Genomic DNA, 27,678 nt, shown 5'->3' with positions numbered 1-27,678 from the left:
CCCTGTGTATGTGGCATCTCAAGACTGGGCATCCATGAGGTGCTGTGGATCATCATCAGCAGCTGAATCATACTTCCAACACAATCTATAACCTCATGGTCCTACATATCCCCCCCTCGAATATTACCATCAAGCTAGTGAATCAACTCTAGTTCAATGGAGAGGACAGGCCAGGAACACCATCCGGCATACCTGAAAATAAGGTGTCAACCTGGTGAAACTGCCAGACACAAAACTCACTGCAAGACCAAGCAACATTAAGCCTAGTAATCCCACACCAACAGTCAGAGCTAAACTCTACAGTCCTGTCACATCATGTCACAAATGGCTGTGGACAATTAAACAATTCATTGTGATAGAAAGATCTGCATATCTCCCAATCCTCAAAGATGGGAGTGCCTGACAACTCTGTAAAAGATAAGGTAAAGCATTTGCAACAGTTTTAAACCAGGAGCACTGAGTGGATGGTGCATCTCAGCCTCCTCCTGAGATCTCCAATACCCAGGTGCCAATTATTAAACTATTTTGATTCACTTCATGTGATATTCGAAAATGGCAGTAGGTATTTGATATGATCCCCTACAATATTCCAGCAAAACTTAAACTCCAGAGCCTGCTGCTCTCCTAGCCAAGCTGCTGTCATGCAGTGACAACAAGACCAAATATTGATGTAATTTGTTTACACAAAGCAGGGCAGATCCAACCCAGACAATTACCAGCCCATCAGGTAATGTGTACCATCTACAAGATGCACTGTAACAACTCACCAAGGTTTCTCAGAACAATGCTGAAAATGTGTTGCTGGTTAAAGCACAGCAGGTCAGGCAGCATCCAAGGAACAGGAAATTCGACGTTTCGGGCCAGAGCCCTTCATCAGGAAATGAAGGGCTGTGACACTTCCTGATGAAGGGCTCTGGCCCGAAACATCGAATTTCCTGTTCCTTGGATGCTGCCTGACCTGCTGTGCTTTAACCAGCAACACATTTTCAGCTCTGATCTCCAGCATCTGCAGACCTCACTTTTTACTCGAAGATTTCTCAGAACAATACCTTCCAAATCCACCACCTCTACCACCTAGAGGGCGGCTGAGACGTAGGAATACCACTCCCTTGCAAGCTCAATCTCCAAGTCATATATCATCTGACTTGGAAATAAATTGCCGTTCTGTTATTGTCACTTTTTTTCCAGCATTTCTAACATTACATGGAGTGCAGCAGTACAGGAAGGCAGTTCAGCACTACCTTCTCAAGGTCACGTGGGGATGGGCAATAAATGCTGGCCCAGCATGCAATACATGCAACTCTGAATGAACTTAAAACAAGATGGAGTGAAGATAATTGATTACAATTATCCTTTAAACTATACTGGGCTTTTGCCCGAAACATCGATTTCGCTGCACTTTGGATGCTGCCTGAACTGCTGTGCTCTTCCAGCACCACTAATCCTGTACTGTATGGAAGTCTGGTTAAAAAGGTGAACCGAGATTTGTGAAGTTTGAAATTCTGCAACACCAGGTTATAGTCCAACAGGTTTATTTGGAAGCACTAGCTTTCGGAGCGCTGCTCCTTCACGCAACCACTTGATGAAGGAGCAGCGCTCTGAAAGCTAGTTCTTCCAAATAAACCTGTTGGACTGTAACTTGGTGTTGGGTGATTTTTTAATTTTGTCCACCCCGGTCCAACACCGGCTCCTCCACATCGAAATTTGTGAAGATATTCGCAATGCTTTTCACACGTGAGGGAAAGAAATTCTCATATTCCCATCCAAGTAGGGAATAAACAGGAACAGGGAAACATCCGTGCACTTTCAGTAAAGCATGTTTAATGAATTAAGTGAATATTTCCCCTAATGGGCTCTGCCTTTATTTGTTACTTCATTTATAATCCAACAGGTGATTATTACCATTGAAGATGAAAATGACAACAGCCCAGTGTTTGATGCCACTTCCGATTCCTCCGTGGAGATTCCAGAGGATGCTGCTGTTGGGAAGCGGGTGGCTGTTGTCTTTGCCCATGATCTGGATGCAGGGAGGAACGCAATGGTGAGTACCACCTCATTCTCAGCATGTTATTCCAGAACAGGATTTTTCTACCTGGCTTGCATCCGGAACCTGTTATATCGGCCAAAAAGCTGTTAACCTCAGGAATCTTCCAAGTCTGATAACAAATAGGCTCTCCTCGACCTTTACATCCCTCAAAATTGTTTCTGTGTTTGGTACGCTTGCCTTTATTGGTCAGTGCATTGAGTAAGGGAGTTGGGAGGTCATGTTGTGGCTGTACAGGACATTGTTTTGTCCCCCTTTGAAATAATGCATTCAGTTTGTGTATCCTGCTAATGGGAAGATGTTGTGAAACTTGAAAGGGTTCAGAAAGGATTGACGGGGATATTGCCATGGCTGGAGGATTTGAGCTATAAGGAGAAGCCAGGGCTATTTTCCCTGGAGTGTCGGAGGCTAAGGAGTGATCTTATAGAGGTTTATAAGATCATAGGATAAATAGACAAAGCCTCTTCCCTGGGGTTGAGGAGTCCAGAACTAGAGGGCATAGGTTTAGGGTGAGAGGAGAAAGATTTAAAAGGGACCCGAGGGGCAATTTTTTTAAGCGGAGCAAGTGTATTGAATGAGCTGCCAAAGGAAGTGGTAAAGGCTGGTACAATTACAGCATTGAAAGGCATCTGGTTGGGTATATGAATAGGAAGGGTTTAGAGGGATATGGGCCAAGTGCTGGCAAATGGAATTAGATCAATTTAGAATATCTGGTTGGCATGGACAAGTTGGACCGAAGGATCTGTTTTGATGCTGTTCGTCTCGATGACTGCATGAAAGCAAGTCTTTGGACCATAGGCCAGATCAGGTTAGCAGGAGAGTATTCCAACCATGCTTCAGGCTTAAGATTAATAACACACATGCTTCCAAGGGTGTGTAATAACATCTCGATGTGAGTAATAACGGGTTGATTTGAAATATAGACATGAACGGTAAAGGAATAAGTTGACTTCAGCATTGCCCGTGTCAACCTTGTGAATCAACCTGGGAGCAATGGTGGGTGGGAGGGGATGATAGAGAGAGAGTGAGAGGACAATCAGGAAACCCATCATGAACAGTGCAGAAAGTTACAGAACTCATTGTAAAAGAATGCTCCTCATTCAGCCCCATCTGCAATGATGGGGGAGACCAGCACATCAGTGCGAAACATCAGGCTAAATTCTCAACAACCTTCAGCCAGAAATGCCGAGGGGAGGATCCATCTCGGCCTCTTCCAGTGGTCCCCAGTATCACAGATCCGAGGTTTTAATTACTTTAATTCACTCCGCGTGCCATTCAGAAATGGCTGGATACTGCAAAGGCTATGAGCTCTGAATACCATTCTCTCAGTTTACTTTATAACCTAAGATGTCAATGATCTGTTTCCATTTTTATCATGCAAAAACAATGTTGTGTTTTTACATACTGCAGGTTAACTTCACCATTCTGTCTGGAAATACAAACAAAACATTCAGGATTAGCACGGCTAATGGTAGCCGCGGAGAGATCTACCTCGCTCGACGTTTGGATCGAGAACAAAATGATCGATATGTTTTGACTGTAAGTTCAGTGGCTGTCACTGTGCAGCCAGTTATCAAAGGTGAAGGTCAGAGATTCATGAAGACAGTTCATGTATTTGGTCCTTGTTTATTCAGTGAGGTTTCTCACTGATGTTCAGCAATTCACTGGTGACATCACAGCTCAAAAGCAACAAGAGCTGTCTTTTTCTTATGCACATCCTTCAGAAGGATCAGGACAGACAAGATTACGAGGGGCAAACACAGGAAGTGCTGGAGGAACTCAGCAGGTCTGGCAGCATCTGTAGAGAGAGAAACAGAGTTAACGATTCGAGTCCAGAACTGGAATATACTTGGGTATCTTGGCGGGACAACTGTGGTGAGGTTGTTTCACCTTGTGGCAGACCCTAGGACCACAGAGAGGAATCTCAAAGTAAGGGGTCACCCATTGAAGACAGGGATGAGGTGGAATCGCTTCTCTCAGAGGGTGGTGAATCTGTGGAATTGTTTACTGCAGACAGCTGTCGAGGCTGGGTCATTACGTACATTCAAGGCTGAGATAGAAGATGTTTAATGATTGAGGGAAGTAAGGGTTTTGGAAAGTCAGCAGGAAGTGGAGTTGAGATCAGGCATGATTAGGTTAGATATTCTACAGTATGGAAACAGGCCCTTCGGCCCAACAAGTCCATACTGACCCTTCGAAGAGCAACCCACCCAGACCCATTCTCCTACTATATATTTACCCCTAACTAACGTACCTAACACTATGGAAAATTTAGCATGGTCAATCCACCAGACCGGCACATCTTTGAATTGTGGGTGGAAACTGGAGCACTTGGGGGAAACCCACACAGATACGGGGAGAATGTGCAAGCTGCCCGCAGACATTCACCCGAGGCTGGAATCGAACCTGGGACCCTGATGCTGTGAGGCAGCAGTGCTAACCACTGAGCCACTGTACCACCCTGAGATTGGATGGATTGATGGAACAGGCTTGAGGGGCTGTATTGCTCCTGCTCCTAGTATTATGTTCTCAATCTGTAAGAAAATCAAGGGTTATGAGGAAAATGGAGTTGAGTATTACCAGAGCAGCCATGATCTCATTGAGTGGAGGAGCAGATTTGATGGACTGAATACTCCTATTGATAGCAGTACTCTTTTAGCAACATGCCCTAATGGGCACTCCCCCCAGCCTTTAATGATCTCCATTCTGGATTCTGGAAAGCTGCCTCAGTTTACACCCGTTAGCAACAATATCACTAATGTTGGGCTCATATAGTACCAGACACAACTCAGCAGGAAACATTCTCATCAAAAGCTGCTCCGAATGGATTTAGTAATTAGCTGACCCTTGGGTATCAGAATGACCCCAGCTGGGCTGAGGAAGAGTAAAAGACCCATAATTGGGGTGTTGGGAAGGGGCAGTCAGTTATGGTCCCTGATCCTGAGTGTGGGACAGAGAGATGCAAAGGACAATGAGGAAGCCCAGAGAAAAATATTCATGTGTTGTGATACACCTTTTGACGTGCCCTGATGTTAAAAACAGTCGATATTTTTAAGCAAAATAAAGACCGAAAGAACTGCAGATGCTGGAAATCAGAAACAAAAACAGAAATTGCTGAAAAGGTTCACCAGATCCAGCAGCATCTGTGGAGAGAAATCAGAATTAACGTTTCGGGTCCAGTGACTACCTCAGAAATCCTCATATTTTGTTTTTGTTTTGAGATTTTGAGCCATGGATTTAGACACTTGATGGAATTTAGAAGAATGAAGGGGGATCTAAGTGAAACATACAGAATATTGAATAGCCTGGACAGAGTGAATGTTGGGAAGATATTTCCATTGGTAGGAGAGACTAGGACCTGAAGACACAGCCTTGGAGTAATGGGGAAAACCATTTAGAACCAAGATAAGGAGAAACTTCTTCAGCCAGAGAGAGGTGAATATATGGAATTCATTGCCACAGAAGGTTGTGGAGGTCAGGTCATTGAGTATATTTAAGACTGAGATAGATAGGTTCTTGAATATCAAGTTGTGAATGAGTTATACTTGTTGCCTTTCATTCCTTCTCACCCCACATTTGTTCATGTCACATGTTGGGATGATTAATTTAGACATTGCATGCATTTAGATGTTAATTATAAACTAACTGCTCCAATCATTTCCACAGTTCTCCAAACTGTGATTCCCATGAAATCCCTTGTTCCAATTACCTCGTGGCAAAAGAGATGTAAATACCATCCTTGGAGTCTTGTTTCCAGTATGGCTATTCCCAAAGCATGGAAACTGTGTTACCACAGGGAGAAAATGGGAGAATGAGGTTGAGAAGCTTCTCATTCCTGATGAAGGGCTTATGCCCGGAAGGTTGACTCTCTTGCTGTTCAGATGCTGCCTGACCTGCTGTGCTTCTCCAGCATCGCACTTTTCAACAACAACTGAGAAACCTATCAGCCATGATTGAATGGCGGAGCAGACTCGATGGGCTGAATGATCTGCTCCTATGTCTTATGGTCTTCATTCCCTTGAACCTTCTTCTAAACAGGCAGCATAACTTGGGTGGAAATTGAGAGGAACCCAGATAAACCTGCCAGCTTCCACTGAGGTTATTGTGACCAATGGGGGAAGAGTCCTGAGGATAATAGTATCTTTGTTGAGGAAATTATTTAAGAATGGTATTTTCTTGAATGAACACAAGTAGAGAGATTAACACCAGATCACTGCAGGGTTATATTTGGCGTGGCATGGTGGCTCAGTGGTTAGCACTGTTGCCTCACAGCGCCAGGGAGCTGGGTTCGATTCTCAGCCTTGAGTGATAGTGTGGAGTTTGCACATTCTCCCCGTTGCAGATCAGGTGAGTTGGCCATACTAAATTGCCCATAGTGTTAGATGCATTAGTTAGAGGGAAATGGGTCTGGGTGGGTTACTCTTCGGAGGTCGGTATGGACCTGTTGGGCCGAAGGGCCCGTTTCCACACTGTAGGGAATCTAATCCAATCTATATGTATTTCTTTGGAAATATAAACTGGGGAAAATGGACATTTGAACATTGCTGTGTTACAGAGAATGAACTATTTGGAATTGCTAGATTTGATAGTTTTGTGGGAGAAGCAGACACCAGGAGCCTTGCTGAGCTGGAAAACTGCCTGGCAAAAGCTTTTGGAATTAAGTTGCGGTTTGTTACTGAACTGAGCGTGGGCAGTTTCACTCAGAACTCTGGAAAACCAGGTCTCTGTCTCTCTCATCCTCGGTGAGCAGAAGAAAAGCAGTACTCAAAAACACTGAAAAGAAGAATGTCTAACTTAAGCAAAGACCTAGGTCCAACCAACCAGCTTCAGAATTGAGGATCTTCTGCAGTTGAAAACCACAGGGCATCCAGGGCAGCACAGTGACACAGTGGTTAGCACTGCTGCCTCACAGCGCCAGGAACCTGGGTTTGAATCCAGCCTTGGGCAGACTGTCTGTGTGGAGTTTGCACATTCTCCCTGTGTCCGTGTGGGTTTCCACCAAGTACTCTGGTTTCCTACCGCAGTCCAAAGATGTGCAGGTTAGGTGAATTGGCCAGGCTAAATTGCCCATAGTGTTAGGTGCTTTAGTAGGGAGTAGGGCAATGAGTCTGAGTGGGTTACTCTTCGGAGGGTTGATGTGGACTTGTTGAAGGGCCTGTTTCCACACTGTAGGGTATCTAATCTAAAGGACCTATGAGAAAGTCACCTCATGGTTTGAACTCTTGATCCACAAGTGTCTGTTTCCACACATAGTATTTCTGCAGGATCATCAGTCTTGTCTGTCCTATTTATAAATGAAGGTGCATATTAGGATTTAAAGTGGGAATAGCTTAAGTTTGCATTGTAGTAACTGATAATTTATTTTTCCACTTGTTAAAGAGTACACTGATTTATCATATGTTTTGGAGTTTTCTTTGTTTATTATTTAAACTTAGTATGAGTTTATTTTGCCCTAGATATCAGTCAAAGTCAGGCAATTTAGCCACGGATTCAGTTGGTCATTTAAACATTATTGTCTTAGCTTGCAAAATAGTGGGTTTTGACTCCCAGAACATTCAGCCCATCAGGGGTCCCAGCAGCAGCAAACAATGCCTACTGGGCTAGAGGATGTGACATTTCCTTTTCTTTCAGATTCAAGCCTTGGACAATGGATTGCGTCCTCGGAGGATAAATCACGTTTTAACCATCACAGCCATCGATGTCAATGACAATGCCCCAGTTATCGCAAACGCTGGAAGCTACAACATCAGCATTTATGAGGTAAAGTCTGCTGTACGGGATTCTGTGTAAACATTAGGTGTTAATGGAACAAACTGAAGCAAAGATCTACTAAACATTTCTGTACATGCATGAATTGATAAGTTTAAATTGCATTGCTAACAATGATCTTCGTAACTTAATCAAACTTAGATCCTGCCTGGTGAGTTGATCCAGACCTTATGGGATATTTTAAACAGGTTAATGGAAATTATTGTACCGAACATACCCGGCTTCTGTTAGCCCCCACATTGATTTGGTAATACTATCTCACACTGTGTTATTAAGGCACATGTCTTAAAAGTAAACTTGAGGTGATCACTTAGGAAATGAGGAGAAAACACATTGTAATGGAAAAGATAGTGAAAGGCTGAAGGAGAGAAAGGGAAGAGCTGAAAAGCAAATTAAAATTTGGCGACAGGGTCAGTGATGGAAGGGACAAAGGGGTTCCATGTGAAATCTGAGGGAATAGGATGTTGACAGTGCTCAGTGAAGGAGGACTTAGGAATGCAACAATCAGAGTGTAAGAGCTGGGAGAAGATTTGCCTGTATCCGAAACATCAACGAAAGAAAGTTAAAAACTCAAATTTATTAGCACTTTATTGTATCCTGAGAATAGCCCTAAGGGGAGGCAATAGCCCAGTGATATTATCTAGAAACCCAGATACTATTCTGGAAACCCAGGTTCAAATCTTGCCACGGCAGATGGTGAGACTTGAATTCAATAAAAATCTCAAATTAGGAACCCATTGATGATCACGTAACTGTTGCTGAGTATTGGGGACAGATCCATCTGATTCACTAGTGTCCTTTAGAGAAGGAAATCTGCCATCCTTACCTGGTCTGGCCTTCATGGAACTGCAGACCCACAGCAATGTGGTTGTCACTGAACTACCCAATGGGATGGGCAATAAATGTTACCTAGCCAGAGACGCCCTCATCCATGAATAAAAAGAAGCCTTTTATAACAAGGGCTCACTATTTTTCTTTTCAAAAATATACTTTATTCATAAAAATAGTTTTGTATATGTACATAGTCATGAAAGCAGTTTGGTTCTGTTCAATGGTGTGTCAACGAAACAAACAAACATTGGAGTTTGACTTGATCCAAACAAACCAAAGACAACTCTTACACATATAAGACTGTATTTACATACATTTGAGGCACAAGACCTCACTGTTGCTCACGGGCAAATCCAGCAACCCAATAACACACAAGACAGTCTCGCAGAGAGGACATGAGTAGCCAGGGTGATCTGTTTTCAGTGATAATGACTGAAGGGATATTGCTTCTCTTCAACACATGCAGCAAGAGGGACAAAAGACTGTGAATCCCACCATCCCACCCCACCCCACCCCCAAATCCCCACCACAAGGATTTATAATCTCAGTGGACCAAAAAAAACAAGTTGGACTATTGCCAGTTCCTTTTTTTAATTGGATCACTGGCTTGATAGTTGGTTTATTTACAGGATGCAATATAACTTACCTCGGCCTCCTGTCAGTGTCCCAGTTGTTTCACTTTACATACAATCCAGTTATTAACTGATAACTGTCCCTTGCCCGTGAATCTGTGTATATGCCATGAACATACCTGGCTCAAGTCTGGCCAGTATTTGCTGTTGGAGAAGACAAGTATCAGGGGAGAGTTGAGAGCTAAGTTGTTGGAAAGGATATCTCTCTCCAGCAGTAGCAAGTGAAGCAGTGACATTTGCAAAACACAGCAGCCAAACATCAAGACGTTGAGAAGGGTTTTGCTCCTCAAACTTCAGCTCGCTGCTTGTCAGGTTATTTCTATGCAGAAAATTGACTGCTTTTTTTTTACATTTTAACATGAAATGCCTTGAACACAAACAGCATCTGCTTTCTCTAATTTCACACCTGAGGAGAGAATTTCACACCCCTCTGCTCCAGATTAGAGTGTCACAGCTGATTGCTTCTTGCCTGCATTATAAACCTGTTTGCAGTTCAACATTATGCATGCTCAAAAAAGGACCATTTTTTTCCAATTGATTATTTTTTGATGAACAAACATTAAACTTTGTCCTTTATTTCAAGGTTGTTAAGTTTCCACACTGAATTGTGATGCAGTCTACTGTCGAACCACGATAATTAGAATACAAATCGGAAAAGAAACATTGTGATTTGCATTCTCGTATAAATCAAGCGATGAAAGGGATGTACCAAGGATTGGAAGTTTTTCCTGTCTTTGCATCAACTTCATGCTTTAAGTATGATTTGGAGATGCTGGTGTTGGACTGGGGTGTACAAAGTTAAAAATCAAACAACACCAGGTTATAGTCAAACAGGTTTAATTGGAAGCACACTAGCTTTCGGAACGTCACTCCTTCATCGGGTGATTGTCTCCTGATGAAGGAGCGACACTCCGAAAGCTAGTGCTTCCAATTAAACCTGTTGGACTATAACCTGGTGTTGTGTGATTTTTATGCTTTAAGTAGTGAGGGAAGGTGGTAACATTTAACTTGAAGGTTGAAATCTTAGAATCATGCTCAAATCTTGGCTATTGACAATTTTTTCAAATCCAACAGGCTTTAGTTTATGAAATCCATATGGTGTAAATTACATCTGATTGCTAAAAAGGCCTTGTGACATTAGAGAGGTAAAAACAATGACTGCAGATGCTGGAAACCAGATTCTGGATCAGTGGTGCTGGAAGAGCACAGCAGTTCAGGCAGCATCCAAAGTGCAGCGAAATCGATGTTTCGGGCAAAAGCCCTTCATCAGGAATATCCAGAATTGTGGACATCAGAGTTGAGTTAGGAGATACATATCTGTAATGTTTCATTCTGTGAATACATATATTCCAAGTTAAAAAATAGAGACATTATGATGCATTAAATGGCATCTCTACCACGGACCCAGAAACTCAGGGTTCAAGTCCCATCCCAATATAACACAGTAAAACAGGTCAATTTTCAATCTGTAAATCCCTCGAGAATAATTCCTGACATGCCCAAACACATGGGGCTGTAGGCATGTGAAAAACGCACACAGAGTCCCCCTGCCAGTCATTCCATCCCAACTGTTCATATTTAATGTGTTCAGTTGGGTGCTACTATGTTTTTACTGGCAGGGCATTTTGCAAACTGAGAACGTGCAGAAATTTCAGGGGACGTCAGATTGACGTAGCCAAAGTTTTTCCAATGGTGTAAAAGTCAGGAAGTATCATCCAACTCTCCCCACTTCTCCCCACCCACACACACACGCTGGTATACACACAGTCACACACCCACACAGTGGGCACACACATATCTGATTCTGAACATTGACTACATAGGAGATCTCTGAAGTCAACAAAGAAAAGTTCAGAAGTCAAACGACACCAGGTTACAGGCCAACAGGTTTATTTGAGATCACAAGCTTTCAGAGTACTGCCCCTTTGATCATCTGACCTGGTGTCATGTGATTTCTGACCTTGTCCACCCCAGTTCAACACCGGCACCTCCACATCAACAAAGAAAGCTTCAGCCTATCCATTCTGCTCCATTCTCATTCCATGTGAAGAATGAGTTTAATTCAGATAAATGCGAGGTGCTGCATTTTGGGAAAGCAAATCTTAGCAGGACTTATACTTAATGGTAAGGTCCTAGGGAGTGTCGATACCTTTGTTGAACAAAGAGACTTTGGATTGCAGGTTGATAGCTCTTTGAAAGTGGAGTCGCAGGTAGATAGGATAGTGAAGGAGGCATTTGGTATGCTTTCCTTTATTGCTCAGAGTATTGAGTACAGGAGTTGAGAGGTCATGTTGCAGCTGTATAGGACATTAGTTAGGCCACTTTTGGAATATTGCATGGAATTCTGGTCTCCTTCCTATTAGAAAGATGTTATGAAACTCGAAAGAGTTCAGAAAAGATTTACAAAGGATGTTGCCAGGGTTGGAGGATCTGAGCTATAAGGAGAGGCTGAACAGACTGGGGCTGTTTTCCCTGGAGCGTCGGAGGCTAAGGGGTGACTTTATAGAGATTTATAAAATCATGAGGGACATGGATAGGATAAATAGACATTCCCTGGGGTAGAGGAGTCCAGAACTAGAGGACATAGATTCAGGGTGAGAAGGGAAAGATATAAAAGAGACCTAAGGGGCAACTTTTTCACGCAGAGAGTGGTACGTGTATGGAATGAGCTGCCAGAGGATGTGGTGGAGGCTGGTACAATTGCAACATTTAAGAGGCATTTGAATGGGTATATGCATAGGAAGGGTTTGGAGGGATATGGCCAGATGCTGGCAGGTGGGATTGGATTGGGCTGGGATATCTGATTGGCATGGACGGGTTTGACCGAATGGTCTGTTTCTGTGCTGTACATCTCTATGACTCCATGATTCCTCATTCATCACTCTCTTCCTTGGGAGAGATTTTCCCGCCCTCCCACCTACACAATGGGCCTTCAAAATCTACTCCTTTGGTAAAAAGACAAAACTTTATTGATAGGGTTTAAACTCTACCAGCAGGCATGGTGGGATTTGTGCCCATTTCTGTAGGGCATTAGCCTAGTCCTCTGGATTACTGGAACAGAGACATTACCAATACCCCACTGTCTTACTGGAAGGGAAGGACAGGAACAGGAAAAAAATGAGGCAGATCCTCAGTTATCCGATACCTCAACTCCACCTCTGAGGATCATAATATAGAGAGAATCACAAAATATAAGAGGCAATTCAGCCCATCAAGTCAATATCGCCACCTTTCATCCAAATACTATGACACCCTTAACCAACAGGAACCTGTCTGTCTCCATATTAAGGCCTTCAATTGATCTCAAACAAATAAACAGCCTTTTCAACATGATTCTACTACCTCTCCCCCTGGATAGCTGAGCTCAAATTTTAGGATAGTGTCAGTTCCAGTATTATAGGATAGCTTCTCCATGCCAACCCCAGAAAACCCAGAAATCATTCTAATAGTATGATTAAAGTTGCCCCTCTACCTTCTAAACAGAAGGGCATCAAAACCCAAACTTTTTCTATTTATCGTCAAACTTTAATCCTTTCAGCTCCTCATTATTCAAGGCATGCTACCCTCTTAAGAAAGTGCCCAAACTAACCACAGTGTGGCAGCTGCTGGGATGTGTCTGTCACTTTTCTGGGTTCTTGTTAACACTTTCTGTGCACTTTCCAGAATGTTGGAGGAGGTACCTCAGTGACCAGAGTGAGAGCCACGGACGCGGACACTGGCCTTAATGCCGTGCTCTATTACTACATCACCCACGGTAATGAGGACCTCACCTTCCGGATTGACAGGCTGTCGGGAGAGATTGTCACACGCCCGTCTCCGCCAGATCGGGAGAGACAGGCCTTCTACAAGCTGACGGTAACAGTAGAAGACGATGGGACACCTTCACTCTCAGTAAGTGTTCTTCCTTCTTGTACCCCGGGCGTGTCTAGAATGACAGCAGCACAGAAGGAGGCCACTCAGTCCTTCATGCTTGTGCTAGCGACTTGGTCACAGGTTATCCAATCAGAACGACTGGAACAACCTTTCAGTAATATCTTTAGTGCACTGATATGTCTCACAGTTGGTTCAACTGTTTCTGGGCTCTTGATGCATATTCTGACATTTGCTTTTAGATATCCAAGTTCCTTTTGAACGTTATAATTGAATGGTTGAGTTATGTCTCACAGATTTCCCTTTAAGTCATATGTTTGTGATAAAATCACTGCATCACAGCATGAGACCTGAAGGTATAAATTTTATCCCAGGGTCATTTGAAGCATGACCCCTGACTGAAACCATGCTCGTCTGTATAACCTAATGGCCTGGTGTTAACTCAGATACTTCAGTGCCTGCGAATGTGACATTTGTACGTATCAATAAACAGTACTGTAGCAAACTTCTCAAATAAAATCACAGTGTTGGAAATGCGCAATAACAGAGATTGGAAATCAAAGCAGAAATTGCTGGAGAAACTCAGCAGGTCTGGCAGCATCCGTGGAGAGAGAAACTGAGTTAACATTTCAAGTCCAGTGACCCTTCTTTGGAACAACATTTGCTGGATGCTTCAATATCGCTGTAACCACACCAGTTTCTTATCTTACAAAAGATAATCATTGCCACATTAGGTAAAACAGCCTGTTCGAGGAGAGATCATACCATGATAATTTCCCAACTCTTTCAAGGCAACCCTCACAGATCGCAAAACTTTATTATGTGTAAAAGAAAACACAATTTGATTTAATTTGATTTGATTAATTATTGTTAAATGTACCTAAGTACAGTGAAAAGTTTTGTTTTGCATGCAGCACAGTCATGTCATACCATACAGAGCTCACAGGGTAATTAAACAGAGCAAGGAATACAAGGTCATGGCTGCAAAGAAGGTGCTCAAAAAGTAAGATCAGCATTAGAGTAGAACTTTGAGAGGTCCATTCAGGCGTGTAAATACAGCGGGGAAGAAGCTGTTCTTGTATCTGTTGGTGCATGTTTAAGCTTTTGTATCTTCTGCCTGAAGGAAGAAGTTGGAAGAGATTATAACCGGGATGGAAGGGGTCTTTGGTGATATTAGCAGCCTTTCCAAGCCAGCAAGAAGTATAGATGGATTTGATGGATGGAACGTTGGTTTGTGTGATGGGCTGGGCTGTGTTCACAGCTCTCTGTTGCTTCTTATGGTCCTCGGCTGAGCCTTACCAAGCTGTGATGCATCTGGATAAAATGCTTTCACTGGTGCATCTATAAACGTTGTTGAGGGTCCTTGTGGAGATCCTGAATTTCTTTAACCTCCGGAGAAAAAAAAGAAGTCTTCTTGACCGTCATATCAACATGAATGGTTCAGGACAGATTGTTGGTGATCGTCACTCCTAGGCACTTGACGTTCTCTACCTCCTCCACCTCAGCTTCGTTGATACAGACAGGAGGTGTCCTCCTCCTTGCTTCCTGAAAACGTCAATGATCAGCTTTTTAGTTTTGCTGATGTTGAGGATGAGATTGTTATCTTTATATCACACCACCGAACACTCTATCAATTTCCTGCATTCTGTCTCACCATTGCTTGAAATCTGGCCTATTGTTACGAAGATGTGGGTGTACCTTTAAGAGAGTTAAAAGCAGCAGACACAGCACCAAAGTGTTCTCAATAAGGAAACAATGTATGTAATACTGGGGCAAACAACTCAATTAGTTCATTGCCTGGAGACAAAAACAAATTCAAATGCAGCCAATCGGTTTAAATTATACCCCGAAAAATATCAATTTCCAATCTAGTTTGAATTTCGTATATTGACAATGTTAAAAACCAGTCACATAATCTGATGCTCTGGGTATAAGATTGGGGGATAATTGAACAGTTGGGAGGAGAACTACCAAGTCCTAACATGTAACAGGCTGCTTGAAAAAAATATCTCTCTGAAGAGTACCTTCTCGATCAGTAACCTATCATGCAGAAATTCCTAACAAGGAGAAAAGAAGACACAGGAATATCCAAAGACAGGAATCTACAGCTGCCTGGTTTGAGATAAGAAGTGTTGTTTTGTAAATCTTAATTGGAAGTTTTATCAGACTAGTATTACAGAAGGGAAGGTAAAAGATAAGTTAGAGAAACAATTTGTAAATAGTGGTTAGTTAATTATTCTCTGTTATACTTTAAGAAATAAAGTTGTTAATTTTTACTTTACATAGTTCTTGGCCACTTGAATTTTTACAGATTACTGCACGGGGTAAATCTTTTCTGTGTTGGTGGTTTTAAATTAAGCAGGAGGGTTTACCCTGTTTCATAACACTATGACGATGGTGTCATCAGCGGACTTGTAAATGGAGTTTGAACGAAATTTGGCCACACAGTCGTCAGTGTCCAGGGAGTATAGTAAGGGGCTGAATAGACAGCCTTGTGAGGTGGTAATGTTGAAGATTGTCTTTGAGGAGGTGCTGTTGTCTATCCTCACTGATTGCGATCTGTGGGTCAGGAAGCTGAGGATCCAGTTGCAGAGGTGGAGCTGAGACCTAGTATTCGGATTTTGGAAATTAGTTTGGTTGGGATTATAATGTTGAAGTTGGAGCTACAGTCAGTAAGTGCAAGCCTGACAAGTAGGTTTTCTTGTGTACTTCTAGTTCCTTCGCCAATCCCCTCTAATTAAAGACTCTTTATGATTTTGTATAGTTTTCTAATGTCTCCTCTTCACTTCCCTGTGCTCTGAAAGAGAAGAAACCCCTTCTCTTCCAGTCCTGATTGTAAAACCATGAGAGGCGTGGATAGGTCGGATGGCCAAAGTCTTTATCCCAGAGTAAGGAAAATCCAAAACTAGAGAGCACAGGTGTAAGGTGAGAGGGGAAAAATATAAAAGAGATCTAAGGGGCAACTTTTTCACTCAGAGGGTGGTGCATGTATGGAATGAGCTGCCAGAGGAAGTGGTGGAGGCTGGTACAATTACAACATTTAAAAGGCATTTGGATGGGTATATGAATAGGAAGGGTTTGGAGGGATATGGGCTGGGTGCTGGCAAATGGGATTAGATTAGGTTAGGATATCTGGTCGGCATGGGCGAATTGGAACGACGAGTCTGTTTCCATGCTGTACATCTCTATGACTCGATGTGTTCTGAGACTGTTTGCATGGGCAGGGTGGGGTTGAACATCAGCGCCAGCAGCTGGTAATGGGAGGCTTGTATGATGGCTCCAACTGGAACAACTTCATGAAAAAGACTCATTTGGCAGCAGATGTTGCTCAGCTCCCAGCATACCAGAGCACACAAAGGCCAAACCACCTCTCCCTCCCTTGAACACAGCTCCTGCTCCTCATCCTAGAGTCAGATGCACTCTGACAGATAGACTCAGGACATGAAGATTGTATGAGAGTTGGAAAAGTGACAGAGTTTCAACTGAGGTAAGTGAACAGGCGGTTGTAACTGCAACAGCAAGTGGCAGTGTGCTCGTGAAAACAGATAAAAGCAAGTATTAAACAAAATGAAAGTTACATTCTGGTAAAAAGGAACTCACCTTGGTTTCAATGCATGTCATGAGTAGTTTAGGACTGGGGGAATACTTCATGCATGAATACCTTTCACATGAATAATGCTAATTAATAACTAAAGAATACAGTTTCTATTTTCGCTCATATATGCAGAAAATAAAGGAACTTTTAATGTGTTGGTATTTTATTGATCCCTTCACAGAAGCCTTGGAAGCAGGTGCATTGGTGACTGTTTAGCTATTGGGAGAATTCTCCCGGTCCATGATTTAATCAGTTCTCTGCATCATTTTGAAATGAAATGAAGGGAGATTGAAATACACAATCCCCTCTATTTCAGTATGCTTTCCACGCTCCAAACTGTACTGAAAGTGGCAATGCAAGTGAATAAGGTGATCGAGAAGGCGTATGGCATGCTTGCGTTCATCATTCGGGGCACAGCGTATAAAAATTGGCAGTTCATGTTACAGCTGTACAGAGCATTCATTGGGCCACATTTGAAATATTGTGTACAGCTCTGGTTGCCAGACTACCGGAAGGATGTGGAGGCTTTGGAGAGGATACAGAACCAGTTTGCCAGGATGTTGCCCCGGGTTTGGAGAGTATTAGCTATGAGGAGAGATTGGACAAACGTGGTTTGTTTTCACTTGAACGTCAGAGGCCGAGGGGCAACCTGACAGAAGTTTACAGAATGATGTGAGGCAAGGAAAGAAGAGATATTGAGAGTCTTTTCCCCAGGGTAAAACATTCAATTACTCAGGGACATAGACTTAAGGTAAAACAAAAGGAGATGTGAGAGGCAGGTTTTTTTACACAGAGGTTGGTAAGTGCCTGTCATGTGCTGCCAGAGGATGTGGACACTACAGCAATGTTTAAGATGCATCTTGACAGATACATGAACAGGCAAGAAATTGAGGAATACAGACTGTCCGGAGGCAAAAGGTTTTCAGTTTAGTCAGGCATTAAGTATCAGTGCAGGCCTGATGGCCAAAGGGCCTATTCCTGTGCTGTATTCATACTAATATCCACAGCCAGGTTATCTACTTGTGCTGTCTCATCTTTGGGAACTGCATTACAGGAGCAGCAAGTTTAGACTTTATAAAATTCATTTCTGAGACGTGGGTGTCACTGGCTAGGCCAGCAGGTATTGCCCATCCCACAGAGAAGTCCAGTGTCAACCACATCGCTCTGGGTCTCAAGCCACATGTAGGCCAGACCAGATGAGAATGGCAGATTTTCTTGCAGGACGGTTTTCCCTCCCTTCTGACAATCGGCAATGGATTCATGGTTAAACTCTTATTTCCAGATTGAAATCATATTCCACCATTTACATAGCAGCATTTGAACAAAAATAGAAGTTGCTTGAAAAGCTGAGCAGGTCTGTGAAGAGAAATCAGAATTAACATTCCTCAGAGGGAGGGTCAAACATTTCAGTTTTTATTCCTGACTTATAGCGTTCACAGTCCTTTTGGTTTTTAGTGGGATTCGAACCCAGGTCAGGATTCTGCTAAATCGTTAGTCAAATGTTAATACCACTAGGCCACTCCCTCCCTTTCATCTTTGTACACAAAGCACCTTGAGTTACTCCCAAGTGAACAATAAAACATTTTGTCACAGGAAGTCCCTTTGTCCACAGGCAGTGAGTTTCACACGCAAGGGTTTTTGAGGGGTGAGGTGGGAAGGTATTTGACCAGGAGTGAGGTGGGTGTCCGCTGAACGTCGCAAACCCAAACCCAGAACAGAAGGGGTCACCACTCATTGTTGAGGTGGTAAAGATGGTTCTGTGCTTTAATTTCCCTTTTTATAAAATGCTGCAGCAGTGACCCCAACCACCGCCCCCCAACGCCCCCCACCCCACACACACATTTACACAACAGGAACTGTCACCCTCCTCTTCCTCACCTTCTACCACCCTCCTGCACCCCCCTCCACCCTCCTGCATTCCACTCCATACTCCTGCACCCCCTCCACCCTCATGCACCCCCTTCCATCCTCCTGCACTCCCCTCAACCCCCTCCACCCTCATGCACCCCACTACACCCTCCTGCACCCCCTTCCACCCTCCTGCACCCCCCTCCACCCTCCTGCACCCCCTTCCACACTCCTGCACCCCCTCCACCCTCATGCACCCCACTTCACCCTCCTGCAACCCACTACACCCTCCTGCAACCCCTCCACCCTCCTGCACCCCCTTCCACCCTCCTGCACCCCCCTCCACCCTCCTGCACTCCACTCCATACTCCTGCACCCCCCTCCACCCTCATGCACCCCCTTCCATCCTCCTGCACACCCCTCCACCCTCCTGCACCCCCTTCCACACTCCTGCACCCCCTCCCACACTCCTGCACCCCCTTCCACACTCCTGCACCCCCTCCCACACTCCTGCACCCCCTCCACCCTCATGCACCCCACTTCACCCTCCTGCAACCCACTACACCCTCCTGCACACCCTCCACCCTCCTGCACCCCCTTCCACCCTCCTGCACCCCCCTCCACCCTCCTGCACCCCCTTCCACACTCCTGCACCCCCTCCCACACTCCTGCACCCCCTCCACCCTCATGCACCCCACTTCACCCTCCTGCAACCCACTACACCCTCCTGCACCCCCTCCACCCTCCTGCACCCCCTTCCACCCTCCTGCACCCCCTTCCACCCTCCTGCACCCCCTCCACCCTCCTGCACCCCCTTCCACACTCCTGCACCCCCCTCCACACTCCTGCACCCCCCTCCACCCTCATGCACCCCCCTCCACCCTCCTGCACTCCCCTTCCACCCTCCTGCACTCCCCTCCACCCTCCTGCACTCCCCTCCACCCTCCTGCAATCCCCTTCCACACTCCTGCACTCCCCTCCACCCTCCTGCACCCCCCTCCACCCTCCTGCACTCCCCTCCACCCTCCTGCACCCCCCTCCACACTCCTGCACTCCCCTCCACCCTCCTGCACCCCCCTCCACACTCCTGCACTCCACTCCACCCTCCTGCACCCCCTTCTACACTCCTGCACTCCCCTCCACCCTCCTGCACTCCCCTTCCACCCTCCTGCACTCCCCTTCACCCTCCTGCACTCCCCTCCACCCTCCTGCACTCCACTCCACCCTCCTGCACTCCACTCCACCCTCCTGCACTCCCCTTCCACCCTCCTGCACTCCCCTCCACACTCCTGCACTCCACTCCACACTCCTGCACTCCACTCCACACTCCTGCACTCCTCTTCCACCCTCCTGCATTCCCCTTCCTCCCTCCTGCACTCCCCTCCACCCTCCTGCACTCCCCTTCCTCCCTCCTGCACTCCCCTCCACCCTCCTGCACTCCCCTCCACCCTCCTGCACCCACTCCACCCTCTTGCACTCCCCTCCACCCTCCTGCACTCCCTTCCACACTCCTGCACCCCACTCCACCCTCCTGCACTCCCCTCCACCCTCATGCACTCCCCTCAATCCCTTCCACCCTCATGCACCCCACTCCACCCTCCTGCACTCACCTCCACACTCCTGCACCCCCTCCACCCTCATGCACTCCCCTCAATCCCTTCCACCGTCCTGCACCCCACTCCTCCTCCTGCACCCCACTCCACCCTCCTGTAAGCCCCTCCACCCACCTGTACCCCCTCCACCCTCCTGCACTCCCCTCATTCTCTTCCACCCTCCTGCACTCCCATCCACCCTCATGCACCCCCTTCCATCCTCCTGCACCCCCTCCATTCTCCTGCACCCCACTCCACCCTCCTGCACTCCCCTCATCCCTTCCACCCTCCTGCACCCTCCTCCACCCTCCTACTCCCCCTCCACCCTCCTGCACCCCCCTCAATCCCTTCCACCCCACCTTTCTGCACCCCCTCAAACCCCCTCCATCCTCCTCCACCTCCCTGCAGATTTTCCCTCCTCCCCTTCCTCCCCCCTCCATTTTCCTCCACACTCGTCCACCCTTCGCCATCCCCTCCACTTCCTCTATGACCCTCCACCACTGGACCTTTGCCTGCTCTGACTGTACCACACTAAGGGAGCTGTTTGATTTCAATTCATCTCCACATTTCTGAAGAAGTCTGAATTGGAATTCCCGGCTAGAAATGCGGAATTCCATCCAGAAGATAAAGGATAAGAGCAGAGTGGCATTCTGACAGTCACTGCCACTCCTCGAAATAACTGGACCTTTACCCCTGTCTCTCTCTCTCTCTCTCTCTTTCTCATTCCACAATGTTCCCAGAACTACTGAGTGTCTCCAGCAATTTTGGTTTTTAATTTCAGCTTTTCAGCATGTGCAGGGTTTGACTTTTCAATCAGATTGTGCTTATGTCTGGACATGACTCAGTGTACATTTGCATCAGCATGTCTTGGAAGTGATACATACTTAGAACCTTTATTATTTCTGACAACTCACGATGCTATATTTGTGCCTTTGAGACATACTATTAGCTGTGTAATAGCAGGTGCAATTTTAGAGAAGGCAAAAGATAGATACTTCCACGTTTTGTTTTCAGTGCTTTTCATATTGCTCAACATAATTGCATAACGACACATCTGCTAACCCATAGCTCTCGTTAAATGCCAGTCACTCACAGGAGCTATGGTCAGGGGATTGCTAGAAGATAATGGAATCCTGGAGTCATTGACAACCCAGAAAGAAGCCATGAGGGTATTGTCATTGGGCTAGTCAGCCAGAATTCCAGAGTAATGTTTTGGGGACGTGGGTTCAAATCCCGCCACAACAGACGGCAAAATTAAAATTGAATGGAAATGGAAGCCTAATGGCACCATGGTTGTTGTAGCAGGTAATCGAGTTCACTCGTACAAGTGACTTCATCACTAGACTATTAACCAAGAGATCCTGATAATGTTCTGGGGACCCAGGTTCAAACCCCACCCCAGTGGATGGTGGAAATTGAGCTCAATATAAATAAAACCTGGAATTAAGAGTCTAATGATGACAATGAAATGGTTGTTGATTGTCCAATAAACCCATCTGGTTCATTAATGTCATTTATGGAAGGAAATCTGCGGTCCTTACCTGATCGTTTCTATACGTAACTTCAGGTGGTAATGTGGTTGACTTTTAACTGTCTACTGGCCAATTAGGGCTGGGTAATAAATGCTGACCATCCCATAAACTAAAGAAAAAACTCATCCCAGTGAGACGCCGGCGGCTCTTTGTTCGGCGATCCAGTCATTCCCACTTTATCCTGATGAAGCTTTATCATTATGTGAAACGCATTGTTCATCAACAAAACAAAAATCAGCCAGACATTTCCTGCGGATAGATTTCTCAGCTAACTACATTATTTGGCTATTCTTTATGTTTACCTTTGACACTGCAGAGTATTACTGACATTTGGGGTGCAATGATGCCACCATTGTATCCGGGACTTTGTGAAACATCATGCTCAGTGGCTTCGGCACTGCCGGAGCAAGAGGACAAGATGGGGAAAAAGTCAGGTGCAAAGGGAGAAGGATGAATTAGAGTGAATAAAGAGAGAAAAAAACAAGTGGATTACAAGTAAACAAAAGTGAGATGCTTCTGGTTTTCTCCACGTTAGTCCTTGTATCATATACCACAAAGAATTGGTTTTGTATTGAGTCAGATACCTGGGTCATCAGTAACAATTAACTAATATAAGATCCAAAACTGTTCCATCCATTCTGGGTTATATGCTTCGATTACAATTACATTATATACATCGTCGCCTGGCTGACTGACTTTCAGACTGGCTGGCTGCTTAATAAGAGACTGCACAGAAAATAAGATAAAGATCTTTTGTTCAGGGCATCACAGAGCATGGTGACATCCGGCTGTGCTGGAAGTTGCCTTGCTAAAAACTGTGCAATAATACAGCAAAAAGGAGACAGGAAGGAACTGTGAGAATGCTTTAATACCAGTGAGTACTAATAACCCGCTTACCTTTTAGGACTCGCTGTATTTGTCCTTGGGAGGTTAGTGAGTGCAAGACATTCCTGATAAACAATGTCGACCCAGTAACCTGATTGTTGTGACCAGGAGCAAGAGAATACTGATTTCTTGCTCCATGAGGTGCCTGGGAGGTTGATCATTGATGGGTGAAGGAGAATCAACAGTTTGTAAGCTAAGGTCTTTTCCCCAGGGTAGAGGAGTCCAAAATTAGAGGGTATAGGTTTAAGGTGAGATGGGAAGGATTTAAAAGGGACCTAAAGGGGTAACTTTTTCATGCAGGGTTTGGTAAATGTTTGATATGAACTGCCAGAGGAAGTAGTGGAGGCTGGTACAATTACAACATTTAAATGTTGTAATACCACTATAAATACTGGAAGAAACATCAAAGAAGCGCTTCGCAGGAGGCTCCAAAGCACTGATGATGTCACCTAGCCAGGGGACGAAACGTTTGCAACAAAAACTTCCAGCTCGGCGAACAGAACCACAACAACGAGCACCCGAGCTACAAATCTTCGCACAAACCTTGAACAACATTTAAAAGGCATGGGTATATGAATAGGAAGGGTTTAGAGGGATATTGGCCAAATGCTGGCAAGTGGGACTAGATTAATTCAGGATATCTGGTCAGCATAGGCGAGTTGGACCCAAGGGTCTGTTTCTGTGCTATACGTCTCTATGACTCTATGACCAAGATTCATCTAGTTCATTGTCTAGATTAAAGTGGTGTTGGAAAAGCGCAGCAGGTCAGGCAGCATCCGAGGATCAGGGAAATCGACGTTTCAGGCGAAATCCCTTCATTAGGAATGAAAACAGCATCTGCAGTCCTCACTTGCATCTAGTTCATCCCATACTACCCCAGCAGTGGGACGTAGAAATTGGGTTTGTTAACTCATCTCTTCTTCATCAAGCCCTAGATGGGAGGAAGATCACCATTATTGGAGAAGTGAGGATCCATTGGTTCAAAGTTGTCCATTTCTCTCAGGCATGCTGCACTTAGTGAGCAAACATTAAGTCTCAAGTGATTCATCTGCTGTTTGCCACAATGATGGTATTTTTGCAAGATCTTTTTAAAGGAGTTCACACCCTTCTGAGGTATGCAACAGATTGAAATGTGGATAACAAGACAGCAGACTGATACTACCAAGACAGATGAAAAGAATAAAGAAAGTTCCTCAGAACAATTAATGACCTGTTAGAGTGAGAGTCCACACCTTTACTGGTGCGTTTGCAGTCCTCCAACGTTGAATCCCTGTCAGAGCCATGAACAATATTAGTTCCCATCTCTACATCACTGTGGTGAAAGAGAAAGTCACACTAATATTAAAAATATTCCATCAGTTTATTGATTTAAGGAAGGACATAAATGTGCTGGAAACAGTTCAGGGAAGGTTTCCCAGATTGATATCTGGAATGGCTGGATTGTCCTATGAGGAAAGGCTACATTTGCATCTGCTTGAGTTCAAAAAAATAAAAACAGACTTAACTGAAACATGAGATCTGGAAGGGTCTTAACAGAGTTAATCTGGAAAGGATGCTTCCTCGTGTGGGAAAATCTAAAATTCGGGTTCATTGTTTATGAATAAGAGCTAAAAGACAGAGATAAGGATTTGTTTTCTCTCTCAGAGGGTCCCCTACCTTTAAAACACTGTCCCTCAAAAGGGCACTCTTCCTCTTTGTCAAGAGAAACCAGGTTCTTAAATGTAGTTTAAGGCAGAAATTACAAGCAAGGCGGTTATCAAGGAATAATCAGATAAGCCATGATCTTGTCGAATGGTGGAGCAGGATTAAGGGGCTGAGAGACCTAGTTTTGTTCCTAACTTGCACAAATCCAGCCATTTCAAGACAACCAATACCCACTAGAGAATTTCACTGCATGGATAACGGCTAATAGCAGAAACACAAGCCATTGAGTAATTGATGCATAATCTAAACTCTGGACATTCTCCCTTCTTCACAAATGCTCAGGTGCTTGTAAGGATTAATATTAACATGTGCCATGAACACACATTTCTAACAAAGCAGTGTCCCAATAATTTGAAGCACGATGTCTCCATTTCCTTGCTACTGTTTCATTCTTTGTCATTTTAATCTTTCCATCTTCCTGTCTGATTTATTTTTTGTATGTCTTTCATTCTTCAGAATGATGGTCATAGTTTAGGACATAGGAACATAGAGATATGCCATTCAGCTCATCTAGCTTGCTCCACCATGATCCTAATCAAACCCTTTGATACCTTTTACCCCATAACCCTGCATGCCATTTATAAGCAAAACACTCTACTTTAAATTCACCACAGGCCAGGTGAATTGGCCATGCTAAATTGCCCGTAGTGTTAGGTAAGGGGCAAATGTAAGGGTAGGGGTATGGGTGGGTTTCGCTTCAGCGGGTCGGTGTGGACTTGTTGGGCCAAAGGGCCTGTTTCCACACTGTAAGTAATCTAATCTAAATAGACTCAAAGTCTGAGCTTCCACAGCCCTCTTGGTTGAGAATACAAATGTCATTTCTATTTTTAGCCGCTAACTCGCTCTATCTCTTCCATCTTCTGTTCTTTCCGTATCTCTCCCTCTCCATCTTTCCATGCTGTATAAATTTCGTTTATTTTTCTATGGGCTTCCCATTCACCCGCATCCCACATACACCTACTGTCTCCCTCCCTCCCTCCCAACGTGTATCATTTTTCCTTAACCCCGGTTGTTAGTAGATGTCACAGATGCTCTTTGCTATTATATATTAGCAACAAGAAAGTAAGTGTAGATTTGACAATTGCAGGTGATATGGACCAAGCCAGACCCCATCAAAACATTTCAAGCAGGAAACCCAGGCCCTAGCTTTGCTGGTTGTTTTGAGCAAGTGTAAAATGGATATTCAAGGAGTGATACATTCGGTCAAAACTCCTCGGTTTCAAACAAGACAGAATTTACTTACAGAGTACCGAATTAATCACAAACAAATGAACAGAACGCAGAACAACACAATTATATAAAAACCCAACAGACTATCCCAACTTAATGTTACTGTTCCAAGTACCTGCAGCAGTCCCTACAAACACACTCTTGGCAAACAGATAAAATCAGACACAGGTTCTTACGGGAAAGAGAGATGGCCGAGAGATTTAGCACCGAACCTCCTTCCACTGTAGCTGTTTGTTTGGATTCCCCAGCATCTCTGGAACAGGCAGACTGCGAAGACCAAACCAAACCAGAGAAAAGCTGAGCTGGCAGAACTGGCCACTCCCCTTCCATTGTACAAATGTTTTCCTTAAAACTTTAAAGCTTCTTCAAATAAATAAACCTAGATATCTCGGAACCCATGACTTTATGACCCCTCTGGAAAAAATGCCAAGGACAACATGAACATTGTTAAAGGAACAGCATTGCCACACAGAGATCTATAGCAAGTGATCTTAATATACAGCACAGAAACAGACCCTTCAGTCCAACTATGTTCCCAAACTAAACTAGTCCCACCTACCTGCATTTGGCCCATATCCCTCCAAACCATTCCTTATCCAAATGTCTTTTAAATCTTGTAACTGTACCCACATCCACCACTTCTTCTGGCATTCATTGTTGAGGAGTCACAGAGCATTAAATCATCAACACACAGGTCCAACTGATGTAATATCTGGTTCTTGAGTAAGCTTTAACCCTCTGAGAATGATCTCTCATCCCTGTTATTGAATCCCTCTGTGATCTCATCTAAGTCAGAAGCCTCCTCCAGATTCACTTCAGTCCTCAGATTCAGGCATGCAATACAGTCCCAGTTTCCCTCAGCCTGTCCCTGGTAGACATGCCTTCAGAATCCCTCAGCTTTGGAATGCTTTCCCTAAACCTTTCCACCTCTGTCTCCTTCGTTAAGATGCTAAAAGATCCTATCTCTTTGTCCTTTGTCCAGCTCATGTAGAGCACCTTTGTTTTGTTCATCAATGATAATAGAAACACATCCATGCAAGTGTTAGCGGTCATGTTGAAGAGAATTTTCTTGAGTGCGCACAACAGCCTTGCTCTCCTTGAAGGAAAGCATTTACAATACGAATAATCATATCTTGTAGCAATTCAGATCTGTTGTCTCTTGTTAAATGAGTCACAGTAATGGGAAACTCAATGTGAGTGTGAAGTCACTGTCTAGCCACAGTGCTGACACACACCCAAAATAACTAACAGTGTACCTCTTCTGCAAAAGCCTTGGATAGACAGACAGCGGGGATTATACGCTCACACTGCTGGCACCAAGCAACCACATCGAGAAAAGGACCTTTCTGATCTTACCTCTGGGGATTGCAGAAGTTTGAAGAGATTAAAAAGTGGCTTCAGAGTGGAACCTGGAGGCTGATAACTCTCATGAGGGCACTGTACAATTGTGAGCAGAAGCATGGAACCACGCACAGCACTGTTTCCGTAATCAACACTAGCAGGCCATCTACAGAGGCCTGCTAGTGTTTCGCAGGGGTCCTGAGGAGTGTCTTGCTCTTTACAGTCACCTCCTCTCTACATCGCGGTTTGAAAGCCGCACACGTTCCAGAGTGTGGTAAGCAGCTCAGAGAATGGTCACGGTTGGGACATTGACTCATTCGAGAAAGAGCAATGGAAAGGGAATGTTGGAACAGTAGGAGAACATTCAATCTTTCACATCAGCTCATCTTGGTCAGGGCTGATCGTCCAAGATGGTTCAGTTATACTTTCAGAGTGATGAGATCCATGGGTCTTATTCAACAAAACCTGAGGGTTGAAACGCAAATTGACAGCTCAGCACTTCGACTGTACATGCTCTGCACTGTGGTTATTTGATAAAAGCCAACTCATTTGTCCCCTCGAGTATATGTTGCACCTACTTAAGGCCATGAATAACCATGTGGTTAATCACTCTGGACCAAGTGGTTAATATGACAACAATTACTCAAAATGGGAAGTTGCTATGAAATGAAAAGTCAAGTGGTTCACTAGGACAACCAGTCAGAAGCTGAAACATAGATTGGGCATGTTTCTGCACTGAAGTTTGATTGAGCAGAACACTCATCATTGAATCCAGTTTGCAAAAGTGAATCTATATTTTGTTCTT

At 44.5% G+C, this 27,678-nt stretch overlaps 1 protein-coding gene across 1 annotated transcript in view; it reads left to right on the top strand.

Moving 5' to 3' along the window:
- The window catches only part of cdh23 (cadherin-related 23), a 674,096-nt gene that overhangs the window by 451,940 nt on the left and 194,478 nt on the right, over positions 1-27,678 (top strand). Inside the window, exons 32-35 of the mRNA XM_060854138.1 lie at positions 1,892-2,041; positions 3,455-3,583; positions 7,676-7,804; positions 12,940-13,167. Of these exons, the coding sequence (XP_060710121.1) occupies positions 1,892-2,041; positions 3,455-3,583; positions 7,676-7,804; positions 12,940-13,167 (636 nt within the window). The remainder of the gene's footprint in view (positions 1-1,891; positions 2,042-3,454; positions 3,584-7,675; positions 7,805-12,939; positions 13,168-27,678) is intronic.

The sequence above is a fragment of the Hemiscyllium ocellatum genome, chromosome 43 (genome assembly GCF_020745735.1).
Source record: "Hemiscyllium ocellatum isolate sHemOce1 chromosome 43, sHemOce1.pat.X.cur, whole genome shotgun sequence".
Classification (NCBI taxonomy): Eukaryota; Metazoa; Chordata; class Chondrichthyes; order Orectolobiformes; family Hemiscylliidae; genus Hemiscyllium; species Hemiscyllium ocellatum.
The sequence above is the reverse complement of the archived record's forward strand: the minus strand, read 5'-3'. Positions and strand labels throughout refer to the sequence as shown.